The sequence below is a fragment of the Lonchura striata genome, chromosome 29 (assembly GCF_050655825.1).
Source record: "Lonchura striata isolate lonStrDom1 chromosome 29, ASM5065582v1, whole genome shotgun sequence".
NCBI lineage: Eukaryota > Metazoa > Chordata > Aves > Passeriformes > Estrildidae > Lonchura > Lonchura striata.
This window is the reverse complement of record NC_140731.1, coordinates 1,900,148-1,926,548: the sequence shown is the minus strand read 5'-3', so window position 1 is coordinate 1,926,548 and position 26,401 is coordinate 1,900,148. Positions and strand designations below refer to the sequence as shown.

At 61.6% G+C, this 26,401-nt stretch overlaps 2 protein-coding genes across 6 annotated transcripts; one reads left to right on the top strand and one right to left on the bottom strand.

Annotated features, from left to right (window-relative positions):
• Positions 1–24: 24 nt before the first annotated feature.
• On the top strand, positions 25–20,367 carry COL2A1 (collagen type II alpha 1 chain). Its single transcript, XM_021548562.3, has 55 exons — positions 25–46; positions 792–1,199; positions 2,973–3,173; positions 3,831–3,847; positions 4,054–4,086; positions 4,210–4,242; positions 4,371–4,424; positions 4,538–4,639; positions 4,997–5,074; positions 5,326–5,370; positions 5,453–5,506; positions 5,595–5,648; positions 5,765–5,818; positions 5,901–5,954; positions 6,058–6,111; positions 6,251–6,295; positions 6,393–6,446; positions 6,535–6,579; positions 6,698–6,751; positions 6,832–6,930; positions 7,080–7,124; positions 7,647–7,745; positions 8,198–8,251; positions 9,022–9,129; positions 9,294–9,347; positions 9,434–9,532; positions 10,158–10,211; positions 10,424–10,522; positions 10,605–10,658; positions 10,807–10,860; positions 11,066–11,119; positions 11,233–11,286; positions 11,377–11,421; positions 11,703–11,801; positions 11,881–11,988; positions 12,077–12,130; positions 12,409–12,462; positions 13,025–13,078; positions 13,161–13,214; positions 13,285–13,392; positions 13,511–13,564; positions 13,654–13,707; positions 14,100–14,261; positions 14,341–14,448; positions 15,382–15,489; positions 15,647–15,700; positions 15,811–15,918; positions 16,231–16,284; positions 16,391–16,498; positions 16,878–16,931; positions 17,051–17,158; positions 17,306–17,594; positions 17,869–18,056; positions 18,635–18,877; positions 19,642–20,367. The coding sequence occupies exons 1-55, from the start codon at positions 25–27 to the stop codon at positions 19,786–19,788; spliced, it is 4,803 nt and encodes a 1,600-aa protein (XP_021404237.3). The 3' UTR covers positions 19,789–20,367.
• A 1,625-nt stretch (positions 20,368–21,992) lies between these two features.
• TMEM106C (transmembrane protein 106C) lies at positions 21,993–26,274 on the bottom strand. Of its 5 annotated transcripts, none has more exons than XM_085562890.1 (8): positions 25,890–26,274; positions 24,657–24,868; positions 24,497–24,560; positions 23,773–24,154; positions 23,610–23,659; positions 23,309–23,362; positions 22,813–22,958; positions 21,993–22,593 (listed from the first exon to the last, which is right to left on the bottom strand). In XM_085562890.1, exons 2-7 carry the CDS (start codon positions 24,847–24,849, stop codon positions 22,835–22,837), a joined length of 867 nt encoding a protein of 288 aa, XP_085419016.1. In that variant the 5' UTR covers positions 24,850–24,868; positions 25,890–26,274; the 3' UTR covers positions 21,993–22,593; positions 22,813–22,834. The 5 variants fall into 5 exon arrangements, with proteins under 5 accessions (XP_085419016.1, XP_085419017.1, XP_021404224.1 ...); XM_085562891.1 differs by having other exon boundaries at positions 21,993–23,012; positions 23,773–23,913; positions 23,995–24,154; positions 25,890–26,262; XM_021548549.4 differs by having other exon boundaries at positions 21,993–22,958; positions 23,773–23,913; positions 23,995–24,154; positions 25,890–26,246.
• Positions 26,275–26,401: the final 127 nt, after the last annotated feature.

Genomic DNA, 26,401 nt, shown 5'->3' with positions numbered 1-26,401 from the left:
TTGGGAGGGGATTTAGGGGCGGGGATGGACCCGGGCCCCGACCCAGGTTGGCAATTTGGGGGAGCGCTGAGCTGGGTTTGGGGTTGGGATGTTTTCCCCGTGTCCCCCGCGTTGATCCCACAATTGCTGCCGGGAATTCCGCCGGGAATGGGACAAGGAAAAGGGGGAGGGGTCGGGCCCGAGGGGGCCCCAGAGGGGGGCGGGGATTTGGGGACCCCGCCAGGGAGGTGGGGGAGGACGGAGCTGGGGGGTCCCATCATGGGGCGGGGTCGGGGGTATCCCGATTTTCCCAGGACCCGGAGATTGGGATGGGATGGGATGGGATGGGATGGGATGGGATGGGATGGGATGGGATGGGATGGGATGGGATGGGATGGGATGGGATGGGATGGGATGGGATGGGATGGGATGGGATGGGATGGGATGGGCTGCGCCGCCTCACCCCCCACATCCCCCCAAAGCCCGCATCCCCCAAAGCCCACATCCCCCCAAAGCCCGCATCCCCCAAAGCCCACATCCCCCAAAGCCCGCATCCCCCAAACCCCGCATCCCCCAAACCCCACATCCCCCAAACCCCACATCCCCCAGAGCCCGCATCCCCCAAACCCCACATCCCCCAAACCCCACATCCCCCAAACCCCGCATCCCCCAGAGCCCGCATCCCCCAAACCCCACATCCCCCAAACCCCGCATCCCCCAGAGCCCGCATCCCCCAAACCCCGCATCCCCCAAACCCCACATCCCCCAAACCCCACATCCCCCAAACCCCTCATCCCCGCACGCCCCCTCAGCCCGGGTCCCTCCGCCCGCTCTGGTCCCGGTGGTGGCCGGGGGAGGGCCCGGGGGGCCCGAGGAGGGCTCGGGAGGGCCGGCCCCGCTCGAGGGCCGGGGGAGGGTCCCGGGCCACCGGGGGAAGGTCCGGGGGGCCCGGCGGGGCCGTCCCGGCTCGGGTTACAGCTCCGGGGGGCGGCGGGGCCGGGACTTAAACGGGGCCGCGGGGCCGAGCGGGCACTGCCGGCCCCGGGCGCGGATCGGGCGCAGCCGCCTCGCCATGCCCCGACACCGCCCGGCCCCCGGCGGCCGCCGCACGGAGCCCGCGGCCACCGGCGCGGCCCCCGGAGCCGCCCCCCGGCCCGGGCTCCTGCTCCTCCTCCTCCTCTGCCTCGCCGCCGCCGCCGCCGCGCAGGACCGAGACCTCCGTGAGTGGCGGGGATGGGCACGGAGCGGGGACGGAGCGGGGACGGAGCGGGCACGGAGCGGGGACGGAGCGGGGACACACAGGGGACACACAGGGGTGAGGGATGGGAAAGGTTTGGGGCATCGCCGGGGGGGGTGAGGGGGACACGTTGAGAGAAAGTTGGAGAAGGGGAGGGGGGGACAGCGGGGAACAATGGGGACAGAGGGGACACGGAGCGGAAAGAGGATGGGGGACAGCGGGGGGACACCGGGGGACACCGGGGCACGTTTTGGGATGGACAGGGAAAGTCTCAGAGTGGCGGGCGGGGACGGCTCCGGGACTGGGGACAGCACGGGGACATCGGGGGACAGCGTGACACGGCCGGGGAAAGTTTCAGTGTGGCGGGGAGGGGCAGAGCGGAGTGTGGGGACACCGCGGGCTGCGTGGGGACACTGCCAGGGAGGCGCGGGGCACGGGACAAAGCGGGAAAGTTTGGAGGATGTCCCGGGGACAGCAGCGCGAGGAGAGGCGGGGACAGCGGGGGACAGCGGGGAAAGCGTCAGGGAAATGTGGGACAACCTTGGTGGCGCGGAGGGGCGGTGGGGGACAGGGAGGGAGACGGGGGGACCGCACAAGGGGAGTTGGGGACAGCGGGGGACAGCGGGAAAGGAAGCGGAACAGGGAGGGACAGCGCGGGGGACACCCGGGGCAGCCTCGGGGACAGTGCGGGGACAAGGTGGGGCGGGGAGCGACAGCGTGGGAAACTGGAGGATGGCAAAGAGGTGTGGAGAACACGGTGGGGACACTGGGGGACAGTTTGGGATCCAGGTGCGTGGCGTGGACGGAGTTTAGGGACAGTAGGGACAGCCTGGGACAGGAAGGGGACAGTTTGAGATGGCCGGAGGAGGCACAGGTGGGACATGGGGGCAGCAGGTGACAGGGAGGGAGCAGAGGGACAGGCTGGGGACAGCGAGGTCCGGCTGGGGTCACAGGGTCCGGCTGGGGACAGGGGTCCACCGAGGGCCAGCCCTGGGCTGTGTCCTGGGGACATCCCTGGGGACACTGGGGATGTTCCAGGGACCCAGGGGACACCTGGGAGCCCCGGTGTGCAGCCTGGGGGACCCCCAGGCACCTTCTGGGGACCCTGAGGGACCCCCGGGACCCTCCAGGAGCAGCCGGGTACCTCTGGGTCACCCGTGACTTCAGCCTGGGGACATCACCGCCCCTGCTCTCGGAGCCCGTGGGGACACTGGTGCCCCCAGAGCTGCGGGGACACTCGGGGGGCCGGGGGGATGTCGCTGCTCGGGGCTGTGTCCCCTTCGGGGGCTCAGAGCGGGGCTGGCAGTGCCACCACCCCCCTGCTGGCTGTCCCCGCGTGTGCCATCGCTCCCCGCTCACTGAGGGGTGCCGGGCCCCTTTGGCATCCCCTTCCTCCTCCTCCTCCTCCTCCTCGAGCTCAGGACGCTGCTGGCAGCTGCCTGCAGGACGGGGCTGGCGGTGCCACCACCTCCCTCCTGGCTGTCCCCGCGCTGTCCCCGCGCTGTCCCCGCGCTCTCCTCCCGCACTGGCGGCTGCGGGGCCCCTTTGGCATCCCCTTCCTCCTCCTCCTCCTCCTCCTCCTCGTCCCCGCCGTGCTCAGAGCCAGGCTGGCAGTGCCACCACCTCCCTTCTGCCTGTCCCCGCGCTGTCCCCGCGCTGTCCCCGCACTGTCCCCGCGCTGTCCCCACGCTGTCCCCACGCTGTCCCCACGCTGTCCCCGCGCTGTCCCCACGCTGTCCCCGCGCTGTCCCCGCAGCCGAGGCCGGCAGCTGCCTGCAGGACGGGCACCGCTACAGCGACAAGGACGTGTGGAAGCCGGAGCCGTGCCGGATCTGCGTGTGCGACACGGGGACGGTGCTGTGCGACGAGATCATGTGCGAGGAGCTGCGGGACTGCCCCAGCCCCGAGATCCCCTTCGGAGAGTGCTGCCCCATTTGCCCCACCGAGCAGCCCAGCGGTTGTAATTTATTTATTTCCCTTAATTAGCGAGTTAATAAATAAATTACCCGGCCATGGATGGCGCCATCCATGCGGCAGCGCGGGGAAAAGGCAACTTCACCCCAAAACAACGGGGGAAAAGCGGCCCCAGGGGAAAAAATCATCGAGGTTTTTAGCCCTGGTTGAAAATTTGGAGGTTTTGGGGAGTTTTAGATAGAAAAAATGGGGGAAAGGGTGGGGGGGGAAATTTTGCACTCGAGCAGAAGGGCTTTGGTGGAAATTCCTTGAAATTGTGGGAATGCACCCCGAAACGAATGGAAAACCCACAGGAAGCCCCAATCGGGGTTCCCAGTTTGGGTTTTGTGGAATTTCACCCCAAAATGAAGGAAAACCCCAAACCTCCAAAACCCTCAAAGTTGCCTTTTTTTAACCCTTCCCTGCCCCAGCTGGGGGGGATTAAAGGGTTGAGCACCCCCAAAAAGCCTCCAAACCCCCATAAAAAGCCCCCTCGACCCCCTTGCTGCTGGCCCCGCTTTGGGGGAGCCCCCAGTGCCCCCCAGTTTGGCTCAACAGCCCAAGCAGGACAGAGCCACCTCGTGTTGCCCCCACCCCAAATTCGTGTGTCCCCCCCCCACTAATTTCTCTTCGTTTTTCCTTTTTTTGGGTTTTCCTACAGGGCAGCCTGGCCCCAAGGTGAGCAAATCTGGGGAGCAGTTGTCCCGAATTTCGGGGTGGTTTTGGGGCTTTGGGGGCCTTTGGTGGGAATTTTGGGGCAGTTTGGGGGTCTCTGTGTTCATCCTTGGGGGGCTTTTGGGGCGATTTTGCACTCATCCCTGGGGGGGACAGAGAGAGGAATTTTGGGGCAGTTTTGGGGCCTCACCCTTTGCTTCTCTTTGCAGGGACAAAAAGGTGAACCCGGTGACATCAAAGATGTGAGTGGGGGGAGACCCCAAAAAGGGGCTGAGGTGGGAGGGGCGGGGTTGGGAGGTCCCAAAAAGGGGCTGGAACCCCCCCGCCCCCAAGCCCTGATGTCCCCCCCTTTTGTGTCCCCGCAGGTCGTAGGACCCCGAGGACCCCCGGGCCCACAGGTGGGAGCGGCTCCAGGCTGGGAAATCTCTGGAATTTTTGGGGAAGGGAGGTTTGGGGGAGCGGGGGAGGGGCGGGACGGGGGAGGGGACTCCTGACCCCCCCTCCCCCATCCTGTTCCTGCCCCCAGGGCCCCGCAGGTGAGCAGGGACAGCGAGGCGACCGCGGCGAGAAGGGCGAGAAGGTGAGAGGGACCCCAAAATCCCTAAACGTCCACTGGGAACCCTCTCAAATCCCCCAAATCCACTGTGAACCCCCCCCAAAATCCCTTTTTTTTTCTTGTCCCCCCCTATCCAGGGCGCCCCCGGTCCCCGGGGCAGGGATGGGGAGCCCGGAACTCCAGGAAATCCCGGTCCCCCCGGGCCCCCCGGACCGCCGGGACCCCCCGGCCTGGGGGGGGTGAGTATTCGGGGGGAGGGGAGATGGGATTTGGGGGGTTTGGGGAGAAATTGAGGAAATTGGGGGGGTTGAGGGGAATTTGGATGGTTTTCATGGAACTCTGGTTGGAATTGAAGGGGATTTGGAGGGGATTTGTGGGAGCTTGTGGGGTTGACGAGATTTGGGGAGGTTTTGAGGGGGATTTGGGGGATTCGAGGGGATTTGGGTGGGTTTTGAGGGAATTTGGGTGGGTTTTGAGTGCAGTAGCAGGGATTTTGATGGGAATTGGGGGTGTTTGATGGGAACTGGGTTTTTCTGAGGGGAATTTGGGGTTTTTTTCGGGGGCCTCCGGGGTGCTGAGCCCCCTTTCCCTGGCAGAACTTCGCGGCTCAGATGGCCGGGGGCTTCGACGAGAAGGCCGGAGGGGCTCAGATGGGCGTCATGCAGGGACCCATGGTAATGTCACCCCAAAATCCCCCTCATTTCCCCCCAGATTTCCATGAAACCCCCCCAGATCCCCTCACTTCCCCCCAAATCCCATCAACCCCCCCTGAATTTCCTCAATTCCCCCCAGATCTGCCTAACCCCCCCTCCCCACACCCCTGTGCAGACTGATCCCATTTGGGACCCCGCTCCAGGACCCCCAGTTTTGGGTGGTCTTTGGTGGCCGGTGTCCCCCCCCAGGTGACATCGTTGTGTCCCCCCAGGGCCCCATGGGACCCCGCGGCCCCCCCGGCCCCTCCGGCTCCCCCGTAAGTATCGCCCCCCTCCTGAAATGTCGGGGTGTCCGGGCCGGCTGGTGCCACCCCCGCTGATGTCACCTTGTCCCTGCAGGGTCCCCAAGGATTCCAAGGCAACCCCGGTGAACCCGGCGAGCCGGGCGCTGCTGTGAGTGTCCCCAAATGTCCCCAAACCCCCCCAAAGCGGGGCGCTGCCAGCCCAGTGCCACTCATCGCTGCCTCTTTGTTCTCTTCAGGGTCCGATGGGTCCCCGGGGACCTCCGGGACCTCCTGGCAAACCCGGTGACGACGTGAGTGACACTGGTGACATTCAGCCGCAGCGCCAGCTGCCCAACCCGGGCTGAGAAGGGACAAAAAGTGACATTTTTGTGTCCCCAACCCCTCAAATATCCCATTTTCCCCGCAGGGCGAGACCGGCAAACCCGGGAAATCCGGCGAGCGCGGCCCCCCCGGACCCCAGGTGAGCGTGGCACCGGTGGCCCCGCGACAAAGCCACCGCTGTCCCCTCCGTGTCCCCAACTCTCCTCCTCCGCTGCCTGCAGGGCGCTCGTGGCTTCCCTGGGACCCCCGGCCTGCCTGGAGTCAAAGGCCACCGGGTGAGTGCGCGTCCCCTCCCCGTCCCCGCGTCCCCCGCGTCCCCCGGGGCGGCTCTGCCATTGTCACCCGCCCGCCTGTCCCTGTCCCCGTCCCTGTCCCCAGGGCTACCCCGGCCTGGACGGCGCCAAGGGAGAGGCGGGAGCGCCTGGAGCCAAGGTGAGAGGGGGTGGCGGTCCCTGGGGCTGGGGACAATCGCCGGGTGCGGTGGCCAGCCCCGCGCTGGGGCGGCTGTCCCCTGGCCCTGTGACACCGGGGGACCGTCCCCGCCCGCGCTCACCTCTGTCCCTGCCCGCAGGGCGAGTCCGGCTCCCCGGGCGAGAACGGCTCCCCCGGCCCCATGGTGAGTGCGCGCTGCGAGAGGGAAACTGAGGCACGGCCGGGGGGGCTCGGCAAGGGCCAGCGCCCCCCGGCCTCACCGCCACCGACTGTCCCCACAGGGTCCCCGCGGGCTGCCCGGAGAGCGAGGACGCCCGGGCCCCTCGGGCGCTGCGGTGAGTGCGGCGGCACCCGGGGGTGGCGGGGGGGACCCGTCCCCCGCCCTGGGGACCCCCCGTGACCCCCGGCACCGTCTCTCCCCAGGGCGCTCGTGGCAACGACGGCCTCCCGGGCCCGGCCGGACCCCCCGTAAGTGCAGCGGGGCTTGGCGCATCCCCGGCCCTTGTGTCACCCCTCCGAGGGGACAGCGGGGTCCCTCAAGGCCCCCCGGGGCCCGCGGGGACCCTCACGCTCCTCTCGCCCCCAGGGTCCCGTCGGCCCCGCAGGAGCCCCCGGCTTCCCCGGCGCCCCCGGCTCCAAGGTGAGGGGACGGGGATGGTCCCGGTGGGGACAGGAGGGTCCCGATGTCACCCCTGACTCTTTTTGTCACTTCCCCGCCAGGGTGAAGCGGGTCCCACCGGAGCGCGAGGACCCGAGGGTGCCCAGGGGCCCCGCGGGGAATCCGGGACCCCCGGCTCGCCCGGTCCCGCCGGCGCCCCCGTAAGTCCCCGTGTCCCCTCGCCCTGGTGGCTTTGTCCCCTCGCCCTGGTGGCTTTGTCCCCCCGCGTTGTGCCCTAAGCTGGGAGCGGCGGGGACGGGGCCGGATCCGGGGAAACTGAGGCACGGAGCTCAGCGCGGTCTGCTTGTAGGGGAACCCAGGAACCGATGGCATCCCCGGAGCGAAGGGATCGGCGGTGAGTGGGGACGGGGACGGGGACGGGGATGGGACAGGGACAGGGATGGGACAGGGACAGGGACAGGGATGGGACAGGGACAGGGACAGGGACAGGGACAGGGACAGGGACAGGGACAGGGACAGGGATGGGACAGGGACAGGGACAGGGACAGGGACAGGGACAGGGACAGGGACAGGGACAGGGATAGGACAGGGATGGGCTGTCCCAGTGAGCCCCTGGGGATGGGGACAGGGACGGGCCCAGGGTGAGGAGCAGCTGCCGACCGTCGCGCTGAGATTTTGGGACATTTGGGTCCCCTGAGGGTCGTAGAGCACTCAGGGATGGGGGACAGTGTGGGACACTGGGGGACACTGGGGGGATGCTGGGGAGGTATTGGGGACACTGGGGCTGTACGGACAGGGTGGGATTTGAGCTGCTGGGGGCCAGGAACTGGCGCAGAGGGGGGACACTGGTGGCACTGGTGACACTGGGGACACGGAGGGCCGTTGCGGGGTCCCTGACGTCCCCCGGTGTTCGCAGGGCGCTCCAGGCATCGCCGGCGCTCCAGGATTCCCCGGCCCCCGCGGCCCACCCGGACCCCAGGGAGCCACCGGCCCGCTGGGCCCCAAGGGACAGACGGTGAGAGACCCCCGATGTCCCCCCGATGTCCCCCGATGACCCCCGATGTCCCCCCGATGTCCCCACGGGGACCTGGCCACGCCCCGGACACTGACCACGCCCCCGGCACTGACCGGGCCACGCCCATCGACCAGCGGCTGACCACGCCCCTTCAGACCAGGCCACGCCCCCTCACACCTTCCCACTTTGGGTGTCCCCTCCCCAAAGTCACCCCCGGGTCACCCCCGGGTCACACCAGGGGCACCCAGCCCTGACCCCCAAGGGAACACTGGGGATGGGATGGGATGGGATGGGATGGGATGGGATGGGATGGGATGGGATGGGATGGGATGGGATGGGATGGGATGGGATGGGATGGGATGGGATGGGATGGGGACAAGGACCTGGAGACCAGGCCAGGGATGGGGTGGGGACAGCTGGGGGAACGCTGGAACGTTGTCCCCCCTCCTCAGGGCGAGCCCGGCATCGCGGGATTCAAAGGCGAGCAGGGACCCAAGGGAGAGACGGTGAGTGGGGCTGGGGGCCAGCAGAGCCCCCGGCCAGGGCTCCAGTCCCGGCCCTCTCTGTGCAGGGAGTGTCCAGCCCCGACCCCTCATTGCTCATCCCAGTGTCCATCCCACCCCAGTGCCCACCCCAGTGCCCATCCCACCCCAGTGTCCATCCTATTGTCCATCCCATTCCAGTGTCCATCCCAGTGTCCATCTCATCCCAGTGTCCATCCCAGTGCCCATCCTATTGTCCATCCCATTCCAGTGTCCATCCCAGTGTCCATCCCAGTGCCCATCCTATTGTCCATCCCATTCCAGTGTCCATCCCAGTGCCCATCCCACCCTAGTGCCCATCCCACTCCAGTGCCACCCCAGTGTCCATCCCACCCCAGTGTCCATCCCAGTGCCCATCCCACCCCAGTGCCCATCCCACCCCAGTGCCCACCCCAGTGCCCACCCTGGGCCCTCTCTCCCCTCCGGCGCCTCCTGGGCCCTGCCGAGCTGTTCCCCGCGCGAGGCCCCTCGAAGGGCAGCGTCCCCCTCCCGCCGGGGACAGTGGCCGGGGGCCGGCGGGACAATGGCCGCAGTGTTGGCGTGTCCCCCGTGGGGACGTGCCCCCCCTTGGGGACATTCCCCCCTCGCCTCATTAACCACCATCAATGGGGCCCCGCCGAGCCCGGCGCCGCCGGGGACACCGGCGGGGCACAAGCGGGACTGGGACTTGTGGGTTTTGTCCCTCGGGGAGGGGATGAAGGCTCCTTGTGACCCCTTTTCCTCCTCACCCTCAGGGCCCCGCAGGACCCCAGGGTGCCCCCGGACCGGCCGGGGAGGAAGGCAAGAGAGGAGCCCGCGGAGAACCCGGAGCTGCCGGACCTTTGGGGCCACCTGGAGAGAGGGTCTGTGGTGTCCTCGACCCCAAAAACTGGCCCTGATCCCTAAAGACTGACCCCAACCCAATTAAAACCACCCTGATCCCAAACAACTGACCTCAATCCCAAAAATCCTTCTCTCGACCCTAAAACCCTCCCCTGACCCCACAAATCCTCGTCTTGCCCCACAGGGAGCTCCTGGCAACCGCGGCTTCCCCGGGCAGGACGGGCTGGCCGGCCCCAAGGTGGGATTTTGGTGACAACCCCAAAGTGAGCCCAAATCCCCCAGACTGACCCCAAATCCCCCAAACTGACCCCAAATCCCCCACAGGGGGCCCCGGGCGAGCGCGGCCCCGCTGGCCTGGCCGGCCCCAAAGGAGCCACCGGCGACCCCGGACGCCCCGGAGAGCCCGGCCTGCCTGGAGCCAGGGTGAGGGACAGCGGTGGCCCCAAAAATGGGGACAGGGCGGCACCCGTGGCGACTGGGGGATGGATGAGGGGGGCCTGGGGTGGGTTAAAGCACTTTTAGGGCCAATTAGCTGATTTTGGGGGTGGTTAAGGTGGTTTTGGGGTCACTAACATGCTTTTAGGATTGGTAAGGGTGGTTCGGGGGTGGTCGAGGTGGTTTTTGGGTCAATGTGGTGATTTTGGGGTTGATTTAAGGAGATTTTGGGGGTTGATAAGGTGCTTTCAGGGTGGTTAAGGAGATTTTTGGGAGTTAATAAGGTGCTTTTGGGGCTTGATAATGTGCTCAGAGTTATTCAAGGTGCTTTTGGTGTTGTTTGAGGAGCTTTTGGGGTCACTAAGTTCCTTTTGGGGTTAGCCAAGATGCCCTTTGGCATTAAGACCTTTTTTGGTCTCTTGGCATTCTTTGGTGCTAATTAAGAAACTTTGCGGTTAATTAAGATGCTCTCTGCTAATTCAGATGCTCTTTGGGATTCCCGAGGTGCATTTGGGGTTCCTAAGAATCCTCCTTGGGGTTCCTTGCTCTTTGGGGTCACCCCATGGCCATGGGGTCATGCCCCCCACAGCACAAACCCTTTTTGTCCCCACAGGGTCTCACGGGTCGCCCCGGGGACGCTGGGCCCCAAGGCAAAGTCGGCCCCACCGTGAGTGAGACCCCATTAGGGGCTTGGGGTTGGGGGTGGTTTGGGGTTGGGGGTGGTTTGGGGTTGGGGGTGGTTTGAGATTTGGGTTTGGGAGTGGTTTGGGGTTGGGGGAGGTTTGGGGTTGGGGGTGGTTTGGGGTTTTGGGTGGTTTGGGGTTGGGGGGTTGGGTTTGGGGTGGGCTCCTGGCCCCTCTGACCCCGCTGTCTCCCCAGGGTTCCCCCGGCGAGGACGGACGCCCCGGACCCCCCGGCCCGCAGGGGGCTCGGGGCCAACCTGGCGTTATGGGGTTCCCTGGTCCCAAAGGTGCCAATGTGAGTAAGGACCCTTTTTCCTCTAAAAATACCCCGGAACTCTCCCTGGGGCTGGAACACCAAATCCTCCATCCTTTTTTAGGGCGAGCCTGGAAAAGCTGGTGAGAAAGGACTTCCTGGAGCACCGGGGCTGAGGGTGAGGTTTTCTGTCACACAAACCCCAAAAATTCACCTTTTGGTGCCACTCCACCCTAAAAGCCCCCAAAGGGGGAAACTGAGGCATGGGAAGGGGGGAAATAGGATGTAAGGGATCTGGGGCTCAGTAGGGTTTCCCATCTCTGCAGGGACTTCCTGGCAAGGATGGAGAGACCGGAGCCGCCGGACCCCCAGGACCTGCTGTGAGTGCAACAGGGCGAGCTTGAGACTGGGGCTAAAAACCCCAGATTTGGGCTAAAGCCCTCCTGGATCTGCTGGGGGATCACAAAACCCACAAATCCCCAGCCCTTGTGGTGCTGGGGCTTGTGGGATCCCCAAAATCTTGGGGTGGGGGAAACTGAAATCCCAAAGGTGTTTTGGGGTCCTTGAGCAGCGTCCATCCCACAGGGCCCGGCAGGGGAGAGGGGAGAGCAAGGAGCCCCTGGCCCCTCCGGCTTCCAGGTGAGCACATGGATTTGGGGTTTGGGATTTGGGATTTGGGGTTTGGGGTGATGCCACCCCAACCCCCAGGGTCTCGCTGTCACCGTTCTTACATGGCTCCTGCCCCCTCCCAGGGGCTGCCAGGGCCACCAGGTCCCCCCGGCGAGAGCGGCAAGCCCGGAGATCAGGTGAGACCCCCCCCAGTCGCCCCCAGGTGGGATCGGGATCCCCCAAATCCCTCAGGTCTGACCCCACACCTGTTTGTCCCCTTCCCACAGGGCGTTCCCGGAGAAGCCGGAACCCCCGGGCTCGTGGGTCCCAGGGTAAGTGTCACCTGTCACCTGGGAAGGTCACAGAGTGTCCCCTGTGGGGGGCTTTGAGGGGTGCCAGTGCCCCCTGTCCTCCCAGCCTGGGGACGTCTTCATCCCATGAGGACTTTGGGGCATCCCGGGGCCACCAGATCCGTGCTGGCTCCGTCCCTGTCCCAGTCCCTCCCGGTCCATCCCAGTCCCTCCAGGGCAGCTGGGACGATGCCCTGCCCCGCCGCGGTGCCAGCCGCGCGGGTGTCGCCGTGTCCCCGCTGAGCCGTCCCCGCTGTCCGCAGGGCGAGCGCGGCTTCCCCGGCGAGCGCGGCTCTCCCGGCGCGCAGGGCCTGCAGGGGCCCCGCGGCCTCCCCGGCACCCCCGGCACCGACGGACCCAAGGTGGGTGACGCGCGGGGACAGCGCCGACGGCGGTGCCACCGCGGGGGGGACACCCCAGTCATGTCCCTTGCTGTTCTAGGGTGCCACCGGGCCCGCCGGCCCCAACGGCGCCCAGGGACCCCCGGGGCTGCAGGGGATGCCCGGGGAGAGAGGAGCCGCCGGCATCGCCGGTCCCAAGGGGGACAGGGTGAGTGATGGCGACGCGGGGGTCACGGGGTGCCACCAGCGCCACCAGGGCTCGGCTGGGCTCACGCTGGCCCTGTCCCACCCCGCAGGGAGACGTTGGAGAGAAGGGACCCGAGGGAGCCCCCGGAAAGGACGGAGCTCGCGTGAGTGGGGCGCGGACGGGGAGGGAGGGGACCGAGCGAGGACACTCACGGTGGCCAGGCAGGAATGCCCTTGGTGGCCGGCCAGGGACACTCGTGGGGGCAGCCAGGGGTGCCCACTGTGGCCAGCCTGGGACATTCATCGTGACCAGCCAAGGGTGCCCATTGTGGCCAGCCTGGGACACTTCTGGCGGCCTCCTCCTCATGGTGGTCGCTGAGGAACGTCCATGGTGGCTACCCAGGGTCTCCCCATGGCCTCACTGTCCCCTCTGTCCCCACAGGGTCTGACCGGTCCCATCGGCCCCCCTGGCCCCGCTGGCCCCAACGGCGAGAAGGTGAGACCGGGGCGGCCCCACCAGTGCTCTCACGGGGATAGACCCCACCTGATTCCCGGGACAGATCCCACCCCATCCCCGGGACAGATCCCACCTGATTCCCGGGACAGATCCCACCTGATTCCCGGGACAGATCCCACCCCATCCCCGGGACAGATCCCACCTGATTCCCGGGACAGATCCCACCTCATCCCCAGGACATATCCCACCCCATTCCCGGGACAGATCCCACCCCATCCCCGGGACAGACCCCACCTGATTCCCGGGACAGATCCCACCTGATTCCCGGGACAGATCCCAACCCATCCCCGGGACAGATCCCACCTGATTCCCGGGACATATCCCAACCCATCCCCGGGACAGATCCCACCTGATTCCCGGGACAGATCCCACCTGATTCCCGGGACAGATCCCAACCCATCCCCGGGACAGATCCCACCTGATTCCCGGGACATATCCCAACCCATCCCCGGGACAGATCCCACCTCATCCCCGGGACATATCCCACCCCATCCCCGGGACAGACCCCCTCCATCCCCCACAACTCCTCCTTCCCTTCCAGGGCGAGTCTGGCCCGCCCGGCCCGTCCGGAGCCGCCGGTGCCCGCGGTGCCCCGGTAAGTGCCACCTGGCCCCCGCTGGCGCTGGCAGTGCCGCATTTGCCCCATGCCCCTGATTTTCGGCCCGTTCCCCCCGCAGGGAGAGCGCGGAGAGCCCGGAGCCCCCGGCCCTGCCGGATTCGCCGGACCCCCGGTGAGTTCTGTCCCCCGCCCCTGCCAGGGTCCCCAGTGGCCGCTGCCCACTGACCGCGGCTCTTTCGCAGGGCGCCGACGGCCAGCCCGGAGCCAAGGGCGAGCAGGGGGAGCCCGGCCAGAAGGGCGACGCCGGAGCCCCCGGGCCTCAGGGTCCCTCCGGAGCTCCTGGGCCGCAGGTGGGCCCAGCCGAGACCCCCAGAATTGGGGCTGAGCCCTTGCGGGGGTCCCTCATCCTGGGGATTCCGGGAATCTCCAGGTCCGGACTGTCCTGATCGGTTTTCTGCCTCTTCCCAGGGTCCCACAGGTGTCACCGGTCCCAAAGGAGCCCGGGGCGCTCAGGGACCCCCGGTGAGTGGGGGGTGGGGGAGGGGATGGGGGAGGAAGGAGGGGAGTGGGAGAGGGGCAGGGGTCTGAGCCCCTCTTGCCTCCATCCCCAGGGAGCCACCGGATTCCCCGGAGCCGCCGGACGCGTCGGACCCCCTGGCCCCAACGTGAGTTGGGGGCAACTGGGGTCGCTGGGGGCGAAATGGGGTCACTGGGGGTGAACTGGGGTCACTGGGGGAAAACTGGGATCACCCGGAGCTGCCAGGATCGCCCGGGAAGGTCTGGGATCGCTCAGGACAGTTGGGATCAGCCAGGATCACTGACCCCCAGCTTTGGGGACGGGGGAAGCACCTCTCCCATCGATGTCCCCGAGCCAAAGCCACCCGCGGGTGCCACCACCCACCCTTCCAAAGGGACATTCCCAGCGCTCCCCGGTCCCCGAGCAGGGCCAGGACTGGGATCAGGAATGGATCGGGAATGGGATCAGGCAGGGATCAGGGATGGATCAGGAATACGGAAACCCCTCCTGAGTTCCCTCTAACCCCGATCTCTCCTGCAGGGTAACCCCGGCCCCCCCGGACCCCCCGGCTCCGCGGGCAAGGACGGCCCCAAGGGCGCCCGGGGCGACGCGGGACCCCCGGGCCGAGCGGGGGACCCGGGGCTGCAGGGCCCCGCCGGCCCCCCCGGCGAGAAGGGAGAGCCCGGCGAGGACGGCCCCGCGGTATTTGGGGTCTGGGGACACCGGCCGCGGACCCTCCGCCAGCCCCCGAGTGGCGCTGACCCCCTTTGTGTCCCCGCAGGGTCCGGACGGTCCCCCCGGTCCCCAGGGGCTGGCAGGACAGCGCGGCATCGTGGGGCTGCCGGGGCAGCGCGGCGAGCGCGGATTCCCGGGGCTGCCGGGACCCTCGGTGAGCAAAACACTAAAAAACCACCAAAAAACCCCAAAAAAACAAAAAAATCCCGAAGTCTGGGAAGAAATGGGAGCTCATCAGAGGCAATTTCGTGGCGCGCAGGGATTTGGGAGGGTGGGGAGCGGTGCAAGCTGCTCATCCCCATCCCGGTGCTTTTGGGATCGCAGCTCTTCCCATGCCAAATCAATGTCCCAAAATCTCCCAGGGCTTTTCCCCCTGCCGTGCACCAGACCAGCGTGACGCATTTTCCATACAAATTTTTACCTTCTTCCCACCTGGAATTTGTGCCCCCCGAGCTCTGGGGAAATTCTGTGCCTGAGGAGGGTTTGTTTGAATTCCCTCCCTCTCTCCTGGTTTCCTGCTGCTTCTCTGCCCTCAACCCACCTGGCACGAGGGCTCTGGGGCCAAATCCCGGCTCTGCTCCGCATCCCCGGGACAGCCGGCGTGTGCGGGATTCGGGAGGATTTAATTCCTGCGGGGAATTTCATCCCTGCCTGGAAATTCCCAGAGCTGTGAGCGGGAGCCGCGCTTGTTGTGCTGCTCCCGCCTGGAAAAAGGGATCGGCGGGGCTGGGAGAGGAGGAGGATGGCCCAGGGATGTGCAGTGCCAGGAACTGGGATCCCCACATCTCCATGGAATGGTTTGGGCTCGGAAGGGACCTTAAGGATCGTCACTGCCACCCCGGAATTGTCCCTGCGCGGGGCTTGGAGCCACCTGGGAGGGTGGCACGTGGGGGATAAACGGGGCTGGATGAGCTCCAAGGTCCCTCCCAAAAATTCCTGCGATTCCACGATCCCGTTCCAGGGCTCAGAAATCCTTGAAGGACACACGGAAAAGAGGAGGAAAACCCCACTCCGATATTTCCCTGTCCTTGGAGCAGCGCTCCCTCATCCCAGACTCACTCACAAGGGGGTTTTCTGGTTTTTTTAGGGAGAGCCTGGAAAACAGGGAGCCCCTGGATCTGCTGGTGACCGGGGACCCCCCGGGCCTGTGGGACCGCCCGGGCTGACAGGGCCGGCAGGAGAGCCCGGCAGGGAGGTAGGAAACTTAGGAATGTTCGGAATATCCAGGATGGATCCCTGGCTGATCCTGGGCAGAGACAATCCCGGCACGTTTTCGCCGTAGGATTTTGCCTGGAAAAAGGAGTTTTCTCCCCATCCCAAAGGCAAAAGCTGAATTCCTCCTCTTTTCCCAGGGAAATCCCGGCTCTGACGGACCCCCGGGCAGGGATGGGGCAGCCGGAGTGAAGGTGAGTTCATCCCGGATTTCTCAAGCACCGGAATTCCCAGGAATTCCCGTTATGCCTGTGCTTGCCCCCATCCCAGAGCTGGAATTCCTGACCCCATTCCCTGTTCCCAGGGCGATCGTGGCGAGACTGGCCCCGTGGGTGCTCCCGGTGCTCCCGGCGCTCCCGGCGCTCCTGGCCCTGTGGGACCCACTGGAAAACAGGGAGACAGAGGAGAGACGGTGAGCGGGACACGCTGGGATGGGGGGAGACAGGAATTACCGAGAATCACCCCAAATCCGGGGCATGGAGCTGTTTGGGATCATCTGAGAATGGCACCGGGAGCAGCTCTGAGCGTTTTCCTGAGGATTCCTGGGAACCTGGTTTGGGATCTGCCTGAGAGCTCCAGGAGCTGGAACTGGGAATGAGCTGGGGACTCCGGGACATAAAACGGAATATATGCAGTGCCCTGGGCAGCTGGGAATACTAACTCCCACACCTCAAATCCCAAATCCCATTCCTGCTGTGTTTGACTCCCCTCTTCTCTCCCGCAGGGTGCTCAGGGTCCCATGGGTCCCTCCGGCCCCGCTGGCGCCCGGGGGATGCCGGTGAGTGAGTCCCACCCGGAATCCCTAGGATCCCAGTTTGGGCTGGCAGTTTGGCTCCCTGGTTTGGGATCACCCCCACTCCTGACGCGCTGTGTCCCCCTCGCAGGGTCCCCAGGGGCCGCGCGGTGACAAAGGCGAGGCGGGCGAGGCCGGCGAGCGCGGCCTGAAGGGGCACCGGGGCTTCACCGGGCTCCAGGGGCTGCCCGGGCCCCCCGTAAGTGCTGGGACCCACAGGTCCCAAATCCCACATTCCACACCCCAAATCCCACAGTCCAAATTTCACACCCCAAATCCCACATCCCACAACCCACATCCCACACCCCAAATCCCATACCCCAAATCCCACATCCCAAATCCCAGACCCCAAATCCCACATCCTAAATCCCACACTCCAAATCCCACACCCCAAATCCCACATCCCACACTCCAAATCCCACACCCCATATCCCACATCCCAGACCCCAAATCCCACATCCCAAATCCCACACTCCAAATCTCACACCCCAAATCCCACATCCCACACTCCAAATCCCAGACCCAAATCCTGTATCTCCCATGGGATCCTGAGCCCTCCATCCTCCTGTCTTTCCCAGGGTCCTTCTGGAGACCAGGGTGCTGCCGGGCCCGCGGGTCCCTCCGGGCCAAGGGTAAGTTCTGGAATTTTTGGGGGAAAAAGGCCAAAAAGAGGCACCCCTGGACCGGTGCCAGGCCTGGAGGTGGCATCCCCATCACTGTTGTGCCCTGAGCCCGTTTTGGGGTTTTTCAGGGTCCCCCCGGCCCCGTGGGCCCTTCGGGCAAGGACGGCTCCAATGGGATGCCCGGACCCATCGGCCCCCCTGGGCCCCGCGGGAGGAGCGGCGAGCCCGGCCCGGCGGTGAGCGGGGAGAGCGGGAGAGAGGGGAGGCACGAGGGGAGGGATCCTGCGGGGGAGAAGGGATCCAGGAGGGGACGGAGGGATTCAGTGGGGCAGTGGGATCCAGCCCCCGGGTGATCACCCCATGACCGCTCCTCTCTCCCGCAGGGCCCCCCTGGGAACCCCGGCCCGCCCGGGCCCCCCGGGCCCCCCGGCACCGGCATCGACATGTCGGCGTTCGCGGGGCTGGGGCAGCCCGAGAAGGGCCCCGACCCCGGGCGCTACATGCGGGCGGACGAGGCGGCGCCGGGGCTGCGGCCGCACGACGCCGAGGTGGACGCCACCCTCAAGGCCCTCAACAACCAGATCGAGAGCATCCGCAGCCCCGAGGGCTCCCGCAAGAACCCAGCCAGGACCTGCCGAGACATCAAACTCTGCCACCCCGACTGGAAGAGCGGTGAGGGAGGGGCTCCGGCCCTGTGTCCATCCCTGTGTCCATCTGTGTCCATCCCTGTGTCCATCTATGTCCATCCCTGTGTCCATCTGCATCCATCCTTGTGTCCATCCTTGTGTCCATCCTTGTGTCCATCTGCGTCCATCCCTTCCTCCATCTCCGTGTCCCCCTCTTCCTCCTTGTCCCCTCCACCACCCACCCGGACACCAAGGACCGCGCTGACCTCCTCGCTGACCCCACCACCGGGCGGTCACTCACTCTGCGCCCTCGTCCGCAGGCGATTACTGGATCGACCCCAACCAGGGCTGCACGCTGGACGCCATCAAGGTCTTCTGCAACATGGCCACGGGGGAGACGTGCGTGTACCCCAGCCCCGGCAGCATCCCCAGGAAGAACTGGTGGAGCAGCAAAGCCAAGGAGAAGAAGCACGTCTGGTTCGCCGAGACCATCAACGGCGGCTTCCACGTGGGTGTCCGGCCGGGATGGGCACGGAGAACAAACAGGGAAAAGGGGTGGGCGTGGAGTTCCACGGAAAAGTTGGAGCTGATGTCCTTCCAGGGAAGGAATTTTTGGTGGTTCTATCAGATATTGGGTGATTTGAGGATTATATGGAAATCTGGGAGCTGACGTCCTTCCTGGGGGTAGAACTGGTGGTTTTTGGATCAGAAATGGTTAATTTAGGGGATTTTATTGAAAGTTTGGAGTTGATGTCCCACCTCAGGGTGAAATAGGTGGTGTTTGGATCAGAACTGGTTGATCCAGAAGACTTTAAGGAAATTCTGGAGCGGTGTCCTTCTTTGGGGTGGAATTGATGGGGTTTGGATCAGATATTTGTGGATTTAGGGATTTTATGTAAAATTTGGAGTGATGTCCTTCCTTGAGGTGAAATTGATGGGTTTTGCACCAAAACGGGTCCATTTAGAGACTTTCACAGAAATCTTGGCATCAGGCCGTGACAGCTACACCCCTCTGGGAAATTTGACCCCGGAAATCCTCCCAAAATCCCCCGAAAAGCTGTCTGAAAGCCTCCCTCCTGCCCACAGTTCAGCTATGGCGCTGAGGACCTGGCGCCCAACACGGCCAACATCCAGATGACCTTCCTGAGGCTGCTGTCCACCGAGGGCTCCCAGAACATCACCTACCACTGCCGCAACAGCGTGGCCTACCTGGACGAGGAGTCGGGCAGCCTGAGGAAGGCGCTGCTCATCCAGGGCTCCAACGACGTCGAGATCCGCGCCGAGGGCAACAGCAGGTTCACCTACAGCGTGCTGGAGGACGGCTGCACGGTGGGTGCTGGGGACGGACGGGGGAAATCGAGGCAGGCTCCGCAAACCGAGGGGTTGACGAGGTTGGTGGCGTCGCGTCACCACGCGTCGCCGCGTCCGGGCTTTGGTGGCACCTGGAGCTGGCCATGGTGCTCCAGGGATGGGGACTCCAAACCCCGATTTCCCCTCAGAAACACGCTGAGAAACGTGGCCCTTCTGGGTGTAACCTGAAATGGGGCTCAAACGGAGATTGGGAAGGTCCTAGAAGATTAACTTACTCAATTTTTCCAATTCTAATGATAAATCTGGGCTCAAACTGAGATTTGGAAGGTCCAAATCCAGAGAAGATTAAATAACCCCATTTTTCCAATGCTAATGATAAAACTGGGCTCCAACTGAGATTGGGAAGGTTCTAGAAGATTAAATAACTGCATTTTTCCAATGTTAATGATAGATCTGGGTTCCAGCTGAAATTGGGAAGGTTCTAGAAGATTAAATAACTGCATTTTTCCAATGTTAATGATAGATCTGGGTTCCAGCTGAGATTGGGAAGGTTCTAGAAGATTAACTAACCCCATTTTTCTAATGCTAGGATAAATCTGGCCTCAAATTCAGATTTGGAAGCTTCTGGAGGATTAAATAATCCCATTTTTACCCATTTTTTCCCTTAGAAACACAGCAAGAAGTGGGGCCTGATGATAAATTTGGGCTCCATCTGGGATTTGAAAGGTTTGGCTAGGATGTAATAGATGAAATAACCCCATTTTTGCCCGTTTTTCCCTCAGAAACACACGGGGAAATGGGGCAGGACTGTCATCGAGTACCGCTCGCAGAAGACCTCGCGCCTGCCCATCGTGGACATTGCACCTATGGACATTGGGGGACCCGAGCAGGAGTTTGGGGTCGACCTCGGCCCCGTCTGCTTCTTGTAAAAAAAAAAACAGGATTTTTTTGGTGTGGTTGTTTGTTTTGGGTTGTCGTGGTTTTTGTTTGTTGGTTTGGTTTTTGTTTTTTTTTTTAAAAAGCCCGGCCTGATTCCTTAAAAAAAAAGAAAAAAAAACCACAAAAAACGGGATCCACCCCAAAAAGGAGCTGAGAAGTTCTGCACTGAAAGGGCTCACCCCGAATCAGGGAGCAACCACCTCATCCCAACACCAGAATCAAAGGAAAAACCCGTTAATATTTATTTATTCTCTTCCTGGAAGACCTGTTTTTGAGGTCAGGTGGAGGTGGGAATGTAAGTGATCCCTTTTTCCCTTGAAAAAAATGGGATTTCACCAATCCAGGTATCAAAAATCGCCTCCTCACCCCTAATTTTCCCCTTTCCCCCCAGATGGAGTGTTCATGTATAATATGAGTTTAAAAATACACAAAAAAAAAATCAAAAAATGGTGCTATTCTTGTAAAACAAGTCTGTATTTTTTAACATCTGTTGGTATAAAATGAAAAAAATCTAAAAAAAAACACTTTTGGTCAAAAGTAAAAGTTGAGTTGAGTCTCTTTTTTTTTTTGGGTGTGTTTGCAGTAATTTAAATATTTCCTCCCCATTTCAACCACTGTAAAGTTCTTTAGGTTGGGAAAAAATCCCATTGAAATCCTCATTTTGGGTTAAAATTGCACATTTTTTGGGTTGGGCTACTTCAAACTAAGGGGGAAGAGGGGGGCAAAATTCCCCAAAATAGCCAAAAAAAAAAAAAAAAGGAAAAATTTAAAGGTGAAAAATTTTGAAGTAGAAACTCTTGGAAAAGCAGGAGGTTTAATTGTGGAATTATTGTCCCATAATTAGGACTGGGATATTCCCAGTGTCACCAGGGCAATCCCCTCCTCCCCACGAATTTCATCCTGATTTTTACCTGCAAAAAACTCAATTTTGGGCTGTTTTGCAGCACTGGAAGTAGGAGACTCCCCTCTTGCTGCGCCACAAAAAATCCCACATGGAAATTCCTCTCCTCACCAGACTGTTCATTACAGGCAAAAAAAAAAATGTCAGAAATGGGATTTTTTTAATGATCTTGACAAAAATCAGCCCAGTGACCCCGAAGAGCCCCAAACCTGCTCAGAGGCCCCAGGCAGCTCCTGGGGGAGGAATTCCAGAGTTTCATCCCAATTCTTTTGGGTCAAAACTCCTCTTTTTGCCTCTGTGGATGGCAAAGCTTTGCTCGGAGAAATTATAACTTGAAAAGATTCTTTATAAAAAAGCCATTTTGGATCAGAATTTGAGTTTTAAAACCCTCCCAGTTTCAAATGCAGCAGCTGCCAGTTGTGGCCAAGCACCAAAACATTGGCAGGGGAAATTCATTAAGGAGGATTGGGGGATTAAAGAGGATTTTCCACCCAAAAATGCCCTTTGAGATGCTCTCCTAATGATGGGGGCTCTGCACTGAGGGTTTGGGGTCAAATCTTTCCCCTCCTGGCGCAGCCAAGCAGCAAATTCGGGGATCCCTCCTGGGGGCAGCCCCCCCAAAAACCTTCCAGGATCCTTGGAAAAGTGGGAATAGGGCTGGGGGTAAAGAGGGGGAAAGGGAATGTGGGGAGACCCCCAGAAAATCAGGATTAAACCCAGCCAGGAGAGGAAGAAAATGCAGAAAAAGCAAAGTTTGGGATTTCTCCCTTTTCCTTAAAAAAAAAATAAGGAAAACTCAGTGGGAATTGGTCACCGGGGAAGGAGGTTGGGATTGGGATCTGGGCACTGGTCCCAGCTGGGAATGGGCACCTGGTCAAGTTTTTTCCCCAAAAAAATTACTGGGAAGGGCTGGGCTAAATGGGATTTTCCAACCTGGAGAAGGAAAGGCTCCAGGGTGACCTTTCAGGAGAGCTGGGGACAGATTTGGGATAAAGGACAGAGGGACAGGACATGGGGAGTGGCTTCCCACTGGGATCTGGAGGTTTGGGTGGGATTTTGGGAAGGAATTCCTCCCCGTGAGGGCAGGGAGGTCCCAGGATGGAATTTCCAGAGGATTCCCCATCCCTGGGGATGAATTTTAGCATCCCCCTCAACCCATTCTTGGATTCTATGGAAATCCATCAGCAAAACAGCGATTTTTGGGCAAAAAACACCACAGGAGCAATCCCAGCAGAGAACTGGATTTAGGACAAATCAGAGCTTTTTGTTAAAATAAATAAAGGACAGTGCATGGAAAGATCCAAATCAGGTTTAATGGAGAATTCAGCCCTACAAATGCTGCAGGGGCAGGTATCTCCTGCTGGAAAAGGGAGCAAAGTGTGGATTTTGTGCCACCGTCACCCAAAAATCCAGTAATTTTTCCACTCAGGAAGGATCCCCTCAGATGTAGCTGTGTCTGAATCCCGAATCCCACGGGAAACGAGGGCTGAAATTCCAGAAAAAAACTCCCAAAAAGGGGCAAAATGCCAAAGGGCTGCGGGGGCCGAGCTGGCAGCTGGATTTTGCTCGGGATAGCGGCTGGCAGGAATGTCCAGCTCCCGGCAGGGAGGCCTTGGAATCCCAGCCTCCCACAGAACCCCCTCCAATCCCTGCTGCTTTGGGAAGTGGAGCACAAAAAGCAGCAAATTCCCGGATTTCAAACCCCAGGGAAGAGCCTCTGGATGCCAAATTGTCGGAGCCACAGGGATAAAATGAGGAAGAAGTTCATTCCAATGATTTGGGTTCCTTTGCCTCCTTCCAGGGTGTAACAGAGGCTCATTCGGGGTGGGAACTGTCCCTCTTTTGGGGTCCTGAGGTGCTGCTACCACTGAGCAGGAAAATAAACTCATTTCCCCTGAAAATAATAAATACATTTACTCTCAAAAATCAAACTCATTTACCCCAAAACACCCTGACGGTTCCAAGCTTCCAGAACAGGTGCAAAGCACTGAAAACCTCTGGGATTTCAGCCCTTAATCCAGGAGGGAAAGTTCCAGATTCCTCATCAAAAAGGAGGGGAAGGAGCACCCAAAGGCCCCGGAGCTGCCGGGTGTGTCCCCGCAGAGCCACTCACGTCCCGGTGCTCCCGGGAGCCCTCAGGGCGCCGCCCGGGCCGCGGCGGGCAGCGGGGCCGTGGAGTTGGAGCTGCAGTCCAGGTAGTGGAAGGTCTCCAGGGAGCTCTGGGCGCTGCGGCCGATGTAGGACAGCTTCACCGAGGTCCTGGCAGGGCAAAGAGACACTGCAGCACGTTTGTAGTCATCACACAACTCTCCTCTTTTTCCTCAAAAAAAAAAAAAAAAAAAAAAAAAATGCAGCGGGTTTTGGTGAAAAGGTGGGAATTGCAGCCTCTGGAGGGAACTGTGTGCTGCACCTCATATTTATCCCCGTGTGCTGGATTAAAACCTGACCCTGAGGTGGATTTGGGGGGAATCTGGGGAAAAATCCAAGCAGGATTTTCTCCCTGAAGCCCAAATCCATGGCTGGAATCCCCTTGGGATTCAGGAATCACCGAACAGAATCTTTAAGGTGGGAAAAGAGCTCCAAGAACCCTAAGCAGGAGCAGCACCCACCTCATGAGGATCACGATGTTGTGGACCTTCACCTTGGGCAAAGTGCAGAAAAAACTGGAAAAGATCAGGGAAATTGGTCAGCAAGTGAGAAACTTGAGGAATTTGGAGTTTTTTGGCAGCTCCTGCTGGTATTTTTCACTTTGGTGTTAACAAAACCATCTCACAGCCCCTTGAGAAAATTCCTGGCCAAGGAAGTGAGCAGGAAAAGTGAGTGATTTACAGATTAATTTCCCAAATTTTAATCAAAGCAGCTCCAACCCTCTCCCTCCCCAGGCATCTCCAAGGAGCAGTAAATCCTTACTACACATAGGACAGGGATCCACCCAGCTCTGCCTTCACGGTGAAATTCACCTGCAACAGAGCAGAAAAATCAGATTTCAGTGCAGTTTCATCACCCTTCAACCCCATTTCTGAGGGAGTGGACAGAGCAAAAGCAGCTGTGGCCCCTGGACACTGCTCAGTACCAGTTTGTCCCTCAGGGGCTGGATGCTGGAGACGTTGGTGAGCTGCTGGCTGCCCACCACAGTGTTCATGTACTGCACCTGGCTGCTCAGGCTGCTCACCGACACCGAGTAGAAGTTGGAATTCCTGATCCTCAGGGTGGCCTGGAGGAGAACAAAAACAACCCTGACCCTGCTGGCTTGTTCCCCTGGTGATTTATTTTCCCAAATCCACAGAAACTTTACCGTGATGGCCAGGAGGACAGCGGAGTTTTTCCTGTCAAACCACACCTGGACCACTTTGATGCCACCATCGTCCACCAGCACAGAGTGGGGGAAGAGGAAGAAAACCCCCAGGCCGGATAGCAGCAGGCAGAGCAGCACTGAGAGCAGGACATAGAATTTCCTGGGGAAAAAAACCCAAAAAAATTAAATTCTTCACCTCCTCTGCTAGATTCAGATCCTAAAAAAACCCCACCCCGTTTGGTTTCCTCGGAAGAAGCACCCAAGAGCTACTGTCACATTGTTAATATTAAATGGCTCAAAATCCTCCCTTTCCACATTTGGGGTTGGGTACTGAGCAACCCAAGCAGCATTTTGGGGTCTTTTTACAGCTGCTCCCAAAACTCCAGTGAGGGGACAGAAGGTGGGAGAGGGATCATGGTGGTCATGGTAGAAATATTCAAAATCACACTTTAAATCCTATTTTTTGGGGAAAAAACAACCCCTAAAAGAACTCCTCCCTTACGTTCTCTGAGGACGAAGCCTTTGGTCGCTGTAAGGGATCAGAGCCACTAACTCATTCACCTGCTCTGGGAAGCAAAACGGGAATAACACATTAAAAAGTGACTTTTTTTCGCTGTTTGGAGCTGGGATTTGGGGTGTTTACGCCCCAGAGGAGCAGCCACCTGTGGGGATGCAGCCGATGCCCTGGCAGGTGGGACAGGTGATGCTGTCCCGGCCAGTGAATTCCATGTAGGGAATCTTGGCCACGTCCTCCACGGGTTCCTGGCCAACCAATACATCCTCATCCTCCTCATGCTCAGCCTTCCTCCGGCTCGGGGCAGCGCTGGAGGAGGGCAGGGAACGCACAGAGCCCATGGTGGCGGCACGGTGTCACCTGTGAGAGGCAGCAGCAGCAGCTCAGGGCTGTTGAAAGGGTTTTAAAGCCCTTCCCAGGGGTCCCAAAGCCACCACAAAGTATCCCCATCCACAAGGGGAGAAAGGGACACCTTGATGGGCTCCACTTCCAGCCGCCCAAAACCCAGCGCGCCCCAGGGCACCCCCTCCTCCCCTGAGAGAGCATCTCCTCTTGGGGGGGCAGCCCCCAGCCCAAGAAACGGGCCCAGGGCTCGGCCACGTCCCCTCAAGAGCACCCCAGAGCCCCTGACCCCAGGAGAGGGACAGGCCCTGCTATGGACCCCCACCTCAGAAAATCCCTCATCCTCAGGGTCCCCCTCCCTGAAGAACGCCCTTTGAAGACCCCCTCCCTCAGAGACTCCCTCCCTCACAGACCCCCTCCCTCAGAGACCCTCTCCATCACAGACCCTCTCTCACAGACCCCCTCACTCAGAGACCCCCTCCGTCACAGACCCCCTCCCTCACAGACCCCCTCCCTCAGAGAACCCCTCTCTCACAGACCCTCTCTCTCACAGACCCCCTCTCTCATAGACCCCCTCTCTCACAGACCCCCTCCCTCAGAGACTCCCTCCCTCACAGACCCTCCCTCACAGACCCTCTCTCTCACAGACCCTCTCCCTCACAGACCCCCTCTCTCACAGACCCTCTCTCACAGACCCCCTCTCTCACAGACCCTCTCTCACAGACCCCCTCCCTCAGAGACCCTCTCCATCACAGACCCTCTCCATCACAGACCCTCTCTCACAGACCCTCTCTCACAGACCCCCTCTCTCACAGACCCCCTCTCTCACAGACCCTCCCTCACAGACCCTCCCTCACAGAGCCCCTCTCTCACAGACACCCTCCCTCACAGAGCCCCTCTCTCACAGACCCCCTCCCTCACAGACCCCCTCTCTCAGTCGCTCAGAGCCGCCCCCTCACAGACCCCCTCCCTCAGTCCCTCAGAGCCGCCCCCTCACAGACCCCCTCCCTCAGTCCCTCAGAGCCGCCCCCTCACAGACCCCTTCCCTCAGCGCTCTCCGCCAGGGGGCGCCCCGCTCCCGCCTCGCCCGCGGCCCCGCCCCCGCCCCCGCGCGCAGCCGCCGTCGCCGTGGCAACCGCGCGAGCCGCCGCTGGGTGGGGCCTCGCCGTGACCCCGCCCGTTCTCGTCGCGTGTGGATGGGCGGGGTTATTCAAATGAGTCTCAGTGAAGGGCGGGGTTTAGCGAGCCACGCCCCGTCGTTTCGCCCAAAGCGCACGCGCCAATGGTCAGGGGTGGGTGCAGTGACCACACCCTTCATTTGCATGCAATAGGCGTGGTCAGAGCAGCGCACGCGCAGAAGCAACGCCTGGTTCCGGTTGGGCGTGGCAGGGCGGGGCGTGACGTAAATCGCGCGCGTGCGCGCAGCGGGTGCGCTCTGTCCGGAGCGCGCATGCGCGGGGGTGGAGATGGGGAGGGGGCTGGCACTAGTGCGGGGCTCACAAGTCCCAGTTTGGGGATGCCTGTCCCAGTTTGAGCTCCATCACACCAGTA